General features: G+C 47.8%; 3 protein-coding genes across 3 annotated transcripts; all 3 read left to right on the top strand.

Moving 5' to 3' along the window:
* Positions 1–1,300: 1,300 nt before the first annotated feature.
* Positions 1,301–2,903, top strand: ONS95_003987 (uncharacterized protein; the record flags this gene model as incomplete). Its single annotated transcript, XM_058497324.1, has 4 exons — positions 1,301–1,684; positions 1,773–2,105; positions 2,161–2,475; positions 2,568–2,903. The coding sequence occupies 4 exons, from the start codon at positions 1,301–1,303 to the stop codon at positions 2,901–2,903; spliced, it is 1,368 nt and encodes a 455-aa protein (XP_058353267.1).
* Positions 2,904–4,202: 1,299 nt separating this feature from the next.
* On the top strand, positions 4,203–5,413 carry ONS95_003986 (uncharacterized protein; the record flags this gene model as incomplete). The annotated part of the gene is made up of 4 exons (XM_058497323.1): positions 4,203–4,358; positions 4,421–4,748; positions 4,804–5,001; positions 5,049–5,413. 4 exons carry the CDS (start codon positions 4,203–4,205, stop codon positions 5,411–5,413), a joined length of 1,047 nt encoding a protein of 348 aa, XP_058353266.1.
* Positions 5,414–6,333: 920 nt separating this feature from the next.
* ONS95_003985 (uncharacterized protein) lies at positions 6,334–9,321 on the top strand (the record flags this gene model as incomplete). Its single annotated transcript, XM_058497322.1, has 6 exons — positions 6,334–6,612; positions 6,665–6,787; positions 6,839–7,105; positions 7,153–7,815; positions 7,873–9,074; positions 9,132–9,321. The coding sequence occupies 6 exons, from the start codon at positions 6,334–6,336 to the stop codon at positions 9,319–9,321; spliced, it is 2,724 nt and encodes a 907-aa protein (XP_058353265.1).
* Between the last annotated feature and the right edge of the window lie 78 nt (positions 9,322–9,399).

Raw genomic sequence — 9,399 nt, 5'->3', positions numbered from 1 at the left:
CTGTGCATGTTTACAGCAGCTGGCGAGAGCATGCATCTGAGTGTCTGTTAAGACTTGTGCATGTTAGCCCCATCTCTGTAACTCTAGGTCTTTTTTTTTTTTGGAGAGGTCGTTCGATTTCTTGCAAGACATTAGGTACCAGCTTTGGGGCCGTTGCAAACCGACTCGCATGCCACCCTTTTCTTTCACATTCCTGCCCTCTTAGCTATGATCTTCTGTCCCCGAAATTATGCCTTTACTACTATCCAACGATCTGTTCATACAATCTCTGTCTGCTGCGTCTTCTTCAAAGGCGAGATCTTGATTACATGATCAGTCAGCACTTAAGAGCCAGTGCCTATCATCAGAATACACTTGATTGGTTGCTGAAAGTGCGAGCTCTTAGTCCCTTGAAGATACGCCGCTTCCTTCCCACTACACACCATACTTGACCGCAATAAGAAGTCCTTGAAAGGACGCGAAATCCTTTCTGTCATGTTTCGTAATAGAACTTGATGCACAAGGATGTATGGCGAAGAACTTAATGAAATCACTGGCTCCGGTGGACGAGGTGCGTGCGTCGGTCAGCAATACGGTGACAAATTCATGTGCTCGAAGAAATACACTTCCAGGTTGTACATGGGACGATTAGAGTTGACCAGGTCGTGTGCCGTTGCGCTAGGCGTATAAATGTAACCTCCCCCACGTCGAATGTAGGTATCTCCTCCCATATTTTTCCTTCCCGTCAAATGCTCCAGCCAGCAATCATGGATGAATCATCGTGGTTACACAGCGTTATCTTGGGGCTCAAGACACAAGCAAAGTCATCTCCTTATTTCACGACGTTCCTCTTGATTAGCCTTTCGGTGCTCTTTACACGCCTGAGAACTGGATTAGAGAAGTCGAAAATTCAGAACCAGGTCTCTTCTTCCGAAAAGAACATTCCTATACTGCCGTACTGGATACCCTACGTTGGGCATGCTACTGAATTTGCCTGGTCCTTCGATGATCTGCTTGCCAAAGGACGGTCAGTTCCGGCCCTATCCTGCTCAAGTCATTGGTGGCGTCGCAGGTATAATAGAGTGCTCAAATCGATAGATATCTGCGGGGGGGGATGGTTCCAGAACTGAATATTGATTGATCTCTAGGGACACAACCAAAGATGGAATGTTTGGTCTTCATATGCTGGGATCGAAGCATGTAGGTGTTCGGGCAGTAGCCATTGGTCCCTAAACATCTGGCTCAGGAATACTTTACCCCCGATAGTTCTCTCGAGACACACGCAATTGAGTAATTACTAACCTCCCTATCATCGCAGTATATGGTCCTTATGCCTTCGCTTGTCCATCAGTTATTCGGCAAGCGGTCCACTGTTCTCTCTGGACAAGACTTTCTAGGGTGGATTTTCACGAAGTATTTTGGCGATGGTGGAGCAACCGCAAACATGGACTCTAAAATGTTTCAGACAGTCCACCAGAGTATAAACTCGTTACTTAAAGAACCATTTCTTTCAAGCGCCACCGAGAAGACCGTTCGGCTCGTTGAAACACATACACCGACTTTGATCTCATTCGGTTCCAAGGCTACGGCGCAGGCAGTATGGGAAAGCATGGCCAATATTGTTCGAGATGGAAAATCGGCTGAGGTGGACCTTTTTCCGTTGATGATGAATTTCGTTGCGGATGTTGCTACCAATGTTCTCATGGTGAGTCCTGTTACGTCGGCGTATCCAGTATTTTCTTCTGGTCACTTCTCTGTACCACGAAATAGAAATGAGCTAAATCGACGGATAGGGAGATGCATTTCTCAAAAACAACCCTGGAATTACGCAAGACCTTTGGGAGTTCGACAGCAAGTTCAATGCTCTGCTGAATGGCATACCAGGCATAGCCCCCGGTCTTGGCAAAGCGAAAGCAGCCAGGAAAAGGCTGAACTCCGCCATTTCCGAATGGAATCATGCGGCGATGGATACAATGAACGGAAAACAGGTCGATGAGAAATGGACGGACATGTCTGATATCTCCGAGTCAATGCGGAACAGACTTGTGTCATTGCAGAACATCGACGCACCTGAACCGTTTGCTATCGCTCAGAACTTAGCGATTTATTGGGGCTTAATGGTCAATGTAAGTTTGAAATGTAGTTTTGGTAATACATGATGGAGCAGTTGACATAGAACAGGCTAACAAAATAAATTTCTGGATGTTGCTTCATATCATCTCTTCCCCGAAGCTGTTTTCCACCATTCGAGAAGAGATCGCGCCGTTTGCCAAGTTCGCCTCTGATGCGGAGCATTTAAAGGTGGACATAGACAGCCTCTTGAAGCACTGCCCAGTACTCAAAGCCACCTTCTTCGAAACAATGAGATTCTACACCTCAGGACTCTCATACAAGAAAGTTCTTCAGGATGTGATATTGACCGAAAGCGCGGAGGACGCTGCCACGTTTGGCAAACCAATGCCGCAGACTTACCATATAGCGAAAGGAAACTTCCTCGTATGTAGCTCTTACTATGTCTTCTAAAGAAGCGGAAGAAAGAATCATGTCCGAACACTTGTAAAGTACTTTGACTCACTCATGACATTTAGGTCATACCACACGCAGTGATGCAAATGGATCCACGCATCTGGGACCGCCCTACCGAGTTCAACCCTCACAGGTTTCTCGTTCCCGACGGAACGACTCCGAATAGGATGCGCGCAGAAATGGGCAATTTGCATTCGTTTGGAGGCGGGGCTTCTGTCTGTAAAGGCAGGTTCTTTGCAGAGCGAGAAGCGTTAATTTTTACTGCTGGCCTGCTGGTCACATGGGATTTCAGTCCTGTTGATGGCGGTCAGTGGAAAATACCTGGGAAGTCGTATAATGGTACTGGAAGCGCGAATCCGAAGGGCAATGTACGGGTGCGGATGAGGAGACGAGTGTAGTCTGGCGTTGGGAATTGAAAAGGGAGTACTGTATCGAAATCGGATACTGGTTGTCGGTTCGGTTCGGGTAAATGCATATCATCCTGATTGATCTGGTATAGTGTGCAGCAAGACGATGATCATGTTCCATTTATGACTCGGCTCTGTACATGTACATGCTGAAAACTTTGGCGAACGCGCAGTGAGCAGTATCTGATTTGACTTGTTTGATTCGATAAGGACTTATCAGAACAGGACACGTAATTGTACTATTGCAGGACTCAATAGATTAGCCATGTTGAATAAGAAAGAATGGAAACGTCAAGGTGTATATATTTAGCTGGCGTTCAACATAAGAGGGCGGGTCCCATATATGAAGCTATACCCAAACGCAAACCGGTAACCAAGATGCGCTCGGAGCAATTCACCAGCGGTTGAAACACAGTCAGAAATGTTACAGCTTCATAATGTCTTGAGCATACTGCCAACCTGCGGCACGAGCGATATTTCCAAGATCGTAAGCCGCTTGCAGCATGTGCATGGAGTGCTGGTATGAGTCGAGTGGTGGTACAGCAGTGGCTTGCATTGGGTAGAGATGCGGGAAGCATGCATATTGGGTGTGTAGCAGCACCCAGGCAGGGACATCATGGCCCTGTCGAGACGACATGGCAATAGTACGCTAGGTACGAGTAAATAGATAATTTGACAACGAATATTCGCAACTTGCTCAAAGACTTTCAATCATTGGAAGTCCAACAGTTATCATATCAGGATCACGGGAATTCTCCAGATGTTGTAGGTAAGGTATCCCTAAAGGTGTCTGCTGTGCTTTGTCCCCGGGGCGTTCCGACAAAGGGGGTTGATTTCCGCGGTAAGCGAAGCTCCAATGACCTCACTTAGCGGAAATCCACCTCCACCTCCACCTCCAGGGCCGCCCCTCCACCCTGCCTCCCTGCCTCTACCAACCTTAGCAGAGGCAAGCTTGAGCTATTTGCTTGTGAAAAGGGGCGCTTGCTGACCACGGATGATCCCTACTTCTTCCTGTTAGGGAGAGCTGTTGGTCTTGTACCTTGTACCGTACAGTATTGTACAGTACCGTGCCATATCTACTATCTCTCAACCCCGCAATCTACAATCTATCAACATTCCTCGATCAACATCCTCAACTCCCACCCCTTCGCGGCTGCGAGACCGCAGTTGACATCTTTCTGTCCGATCATCGAATCGACAGACTAATGGACTATCCTTGGAATTGCTTGGTATCCAGACCGCGCTGAGGAGACTCTGTCTCCCTCGCAGTGCCCCTGTACGCTTGAAATGATGGCTGTGAAGCCTGGTCCGCGAGACGAACTAAAGAACGATGGAAGTCCTGCTGCTATTTCTCAATCGAAATATGGAGGTCAGAAGAAATGGGTCAAACGTTATCGTACTGAGGTCGCGGCGTCAATGTCGTCGATTCTAAGTACTTTCGTTGCTGTGAGTGCTCCCTCTCCTCGTCCCTGTTCCCCGTGACCTTTACCTTTACTGATACTCCATAGTTCCCACTGGACTCAGTCAAGACACGAATGCAGACCTATAAGTACGAGAGTTTCACGGATTGTGTCCGACACACATACAAGACGGAGAGGTTCCGGGGATTCTTCCGCGGCGTCACGGCGCCCATGGCAAGTGTCACTCTTGTCCGTACGATATCATTTTCCGTCTACCAAAGATCAAAATACACCTATGCAGAATGGTTCAAGCGAAATTTCGGGGTCGATCCCCTCGTGCATGTGAATACACCAGGCACATATCCAAATCTATCTACAATTGCTTGTTTTGGAGCTGCAGGAGCGACGGCTGGGTCTTTCATCACTCTGGTAGCATGTAAATTAACCAAAAAAAAAACACGTAAATTGAAAGTGGGCTAATCGTGTCCTAGGTCCTTTCGAGTTGACCAAACTCAGCGCCCAGGTCTCTGTTCTTATGGCTGATAGGAAAGTTTCGAGTGTTTCCGAACCATCAACCGGAAGAGCTATAGCTGCAAGCTACCAGAACAAAGGAACCTGGAAAACAGCGAAGAACATCGTGAAGCATCGAGGATTCGCAGGGCTGTATTCCGGGTTCAACCTCCATCTCCGTAGGTACCTCGGTTATCCCTTTGGATTCTGCACTGACCATTGATAGTGAGGGATACTCTAGGCACAGCGATTTATTTCATGACATACGAGAGCAGCAAGCAACTTCTTACAACTTACCGTGGTGATAAGTCCCCAACCAATCCTTTTGCTGTGGTAGTAGCCGGAGGGCTATGTGGCGTTGCGTCCTGGGCGTTGATATACCCGATTGATTCCGCGAAGAGCATCTACCAACGAAACTGTCTCACGCACTGCAGAGGCGAGAAAGTCAAGAAGGCACCGAAGATACAGTTTTTCAACAAGAGGATGTACCGCGGACTTGGCGTTTCGATGGGACGAAGTTGCGTCGTGAATTCGATTTTCTTTTCTGCTTTTGAATTTATCAAGAAGCAGATAAACTCCATAGAGGACTAGATTGTCCTTTGTGTTGATATTGCAAGGAGCATTTTCCGGTGTTATGGTACCTATTCTTGTACACAGCTGGATTTCAGGGGACTTGTGCCAGCAGCTGGGCACTGAACAAGATGCGGGATTTTGATATGCGAAGAGTACTAGGATGGCAAACAGCAACAACTAGGCAGCACGTGGGATGAGCTTTTCTGTGGAGTTCAGAAATAAAGATACCAAATTTATCACAAAACCAAAAGACTGATTCGAAGCGTCCTGTCATGTATGATACCCTGACCCCCCTTCTGAGTTCAACAGTCTAGCGTCTTTTGAGGGCATTGCTGTTTGAGTGTTATGGACCATATATTCTGGGATCATATGTTCAATTGTGAGAATATTGTTGCCAAATCAGAAAATCTTGATTAGTGGAATGCCTCCTGAAGTCTTGCTGATCTGTAAAGAGCAGCAAGACTTTGATCGTCAGACCTGCACAATGAAACCGCCGCGAGGTAGGCAATCAAACCGGGAGGGAATGACTGGTCTTAGCGTTGCAAACAGGTATTGTCGCACAGCTTTCAAGATACACTGCGTAAAACAACCCATCTAGGCAATCTCACAATCACAATACCTTATTGTTTACTCCACACCTTGAAACTTCTCATGCCAGGTAATAACAACTATCCAGCACACCAGTTTTGGCAAGAAGCACGTGATAGTTTACGTTTGACGCTAAGGTAAAGTCGAGGCGTCTTGTGCGCCCGAGAGTTCGCCCCGTCATTCCTTCCAAGATCATTAACTTTAAAGAACACGTTCCTTGCTATCCACCACGCAAAACCTGCTGGTGCATACATAGGAGACTGTATCTGACTGCCAGCGCTTTACTTGCACTAACCTTGTGAAGTAGACAACTATCATCCATGGTAAGAAGCTGAATATCCGTCATCAAGATGGTGGGGAAGAAGAAAAAGGCGGCCAACCGCGCGAAGGCGGAGGCGGGCACGGCAACGAAGGCTTCACGCCGTGGAGGCAACAAGCAAGAGCGTCGAGCTCAAAAGCTTGAGAAGAGAAAGCAAGAGAAAAAGAACATGACAGCGGAGATGTGGGCAGCGCCCGCGCCCACGCATCTCGTGGCAAAGCTGGATCTGCCGAAGGTCCAGTCCAAGTATCAGTCTTATTTCGAGTTCGCAGACAACCCAGAAAAGAAGCAGAAGAAGTTGGAATTACAGGTAGGTTTTTTGGTCACTGTGAATTGACTGCAACTCATTCTCCCCCCACCAGGTCACCAACCAATCTCTCGACAAATACCCCGGATATGCATTCGTTGCTGTAGGAGATCCCATTTTGACCAACGCTTGCAAAGAGCTTTCTCGGGACCAAGGTGCAATGATTTTTATTGTTTCGGTATGAACGCTCTCCCTGTGTAGTATACTCGTGTCTGACAGGTTTCCTTAGTCGCATATGCAAAAAGAAGACAACACCAAGATATCGGAACATGTCCATCGAACAGGTTACTATTTTCGAGAGTCTATCGTTGAACAAGCCCGGGAAATTGTTGGCGAGACTGTCATCTCGAAGCCAACAATTTTACCAAACACAGTGGAACCCATACCCGAATCACAAGAAGAGATCAACAAGCAAGCTGATGGGGCGATACGAGATCTTTTCCCCAGGATACCAAATCCCGACCGAGTCATGATCATTGAACATGCGTTCAAGAAGGTATGTTTCAATTCTAGTGATTCTCGAACATGGTGCTAATTGTTTAGGGTGCTGTTTTCCATGGTGAGCCAACAGTCGGTTTGCAACCCGGCATTCCCTTGTCACGCCGAGTACAGCTCGCAGTCCTTGCCCATATCAGACATACTCACACAAGATATGACAAACTCCTCAGGGAGACAACCTGGATGAATGCTCGAAAGGCAGTCGAGCCTGTGTGCTTGGACGTCCTCATCAAGTGGCGTGGGGACGAAGAGACCGGACGAGATCAGATGGACGAGATACTTCGTGAGGTTGTGATAATAACCGACTCGGAAAACGAAGACGATAGTTCAGAAGAAGATAGCTCAGATGAGGAAGGTGAAGTCACCTCCTCCAGCTCCACCGAACCACCATCCCAGCCCAACTCCAGGAACCAACAAAGACCCCAGATGACATCGGCTATACCAAGTTCAAAAATTACAGGTCTGGCGAACCGAACTAACCAATCTGCGATTTCTTCCCGCACCAGAGCCAAGGATCCTAGAGACAAGAAAGAGCAACGTGGTTTCAAACGTTACCAGGCTGCCTGGCAGGATGCCATCAATAGGCGACAGGCTCCTCGTTCCCATACTGGAACCCCGTACCAAGAACCAGAAATTGACCGACCGCGGTCAGTAGTAGCAACGCAAGTCCCTGGTTCTCGTTATGTACCAAGCGAATCATCACGACTGGTGAGTAGAGGCCAAATGTTCTGCATCTATACTTTGCGGGAGGACTAATGAAAGCAGGAGTCGACATATACGCGGTATAGGCCTTCTGGAACACTGAGAAGTGAGGTAAATGTTCCCCATTCTGAGCATGCTGTGTACTACCAGGATGTGCCACATCAACAACACCAAGGACGCTCTCCAGCTCCACCATTCCAAGCTGTCCCGAAGCACTACGGGACTACTGGCTCCCAATACCCGGCTATGGGAGGTCAACCGCCACAAGTAGTGAGACGGTCCCCAGTAAAACATGGTCTTCAAGACTATCTTGTGCCTTCCATTGAGACAGCTTCTAGCGATGTCTCGTCTCCTCGTATACATGAGTGGAACAGGCCTCGTGGCCATGATATCAACCACCCACCAGCGGCTGGACCCCGAACTCATACACCTGCGCCTCACCATGTGATTGTCATCGACGATGACAGTCCTCAGGTAAAGCGGCGCCGTGTAGTTCGTGAGGATGAGTCTGGCCAATTTAGGCCTCTTCCGTCTCGTGACCCTCCTTTTCATGTCCCAGCTTCACATTCTGATTCATTGACATTGAGATCTTCGTCTGTTCAACCCGGAGTTCGCGTTTCCACTCCTATCGCTCGACACTCAAGAGCACCGATTCAATCCACTCAAGGTTTGTTAAGGGACACAGAAGCCTTCTATACAGATCCTCTTACTGGAGAACGGCTTCCTATATACGACGCTCCAGAACCTGGGTTTTTGCCAAAGTATCCTAATTCATTGAAAAGAGGTGAAGGTGGATTCATTACGGTTCAACGGGAAGACGATTATGACATGCGACCCACGGGTCATCCACAAGCTCATGATGATCTCTATCACCGTCGGCCGACCAATATACAGAAGGGCAGTGAGATTTCTGATTCATATGCCTCTCGTAGCAATGCTCGGCATCCTGAGTCTGTTCACTATTATGAGCAACAAATGAGGCACGCCTCACCGGCAGTCTCTGCGTCTCATCAACCATCTCGTTCTATTGACATGAGCTCAGGTTCTGGTGGACCAGATCAGAATTTCATACAAAGTTTTTCTCAGTCTCGCCTTGATGGCCCCTCATATTCAAGAGATGGTTACAGTATTGTTCCTGCAAGATCTCAACAGAGTGTTGCTGCTCATAGCAATCTCCCCTATCATCAGGGACATCAAGCTGGGTCATATTTACCAACCGCTTCAAGTCGAGCAAGGTCTCCAATCAGATATGTGGAGAGACCTCCGTAAGTCCCAAATATTTTTGTGCTGTGTGAATTTACTGATCAAGATTTACAACCTAGGCAAGTCCAGGAGCCATCACAACAACCGCATTACTATGATCGCGATCATCCGGCTCGTCAAGGTCGTCACACCTACTGCGAACCACCAGCCCCTGTATCAGAACGACAACCGGCTTCTTTTGAGGAAGTGCCAGTGTATGTTAGGACGCTACCTCCCGCGAATAAGCGTTCGGTGATTTACCTCGAGTAAGGACATAAGTAGAACGGGGATTCAATCCCTGTATAAAGAAAGCAATACGGAAGCCTCTAGCGACTTGTGATGTAACTT

This window comes from Cadophora gregata, assembly GCF_030347475.1.
Source record: "Cadophora gregata isolate MNR1 chromosome Unknown scaffold_13, whole genome shotgun sequence".
Taxonomy (NCBI): domain Eukaryota; kingdom Fungi; phylum Ascomycota; class Leotiomycetes; order Helotiales; family Ploettnerulaceae; genus Cadophora; species Cadophora gregata.
Note: the sequence above shows the minus strand (reverse complement) of the source record. Positions and strands in the feature narration are given on the sequence as shown.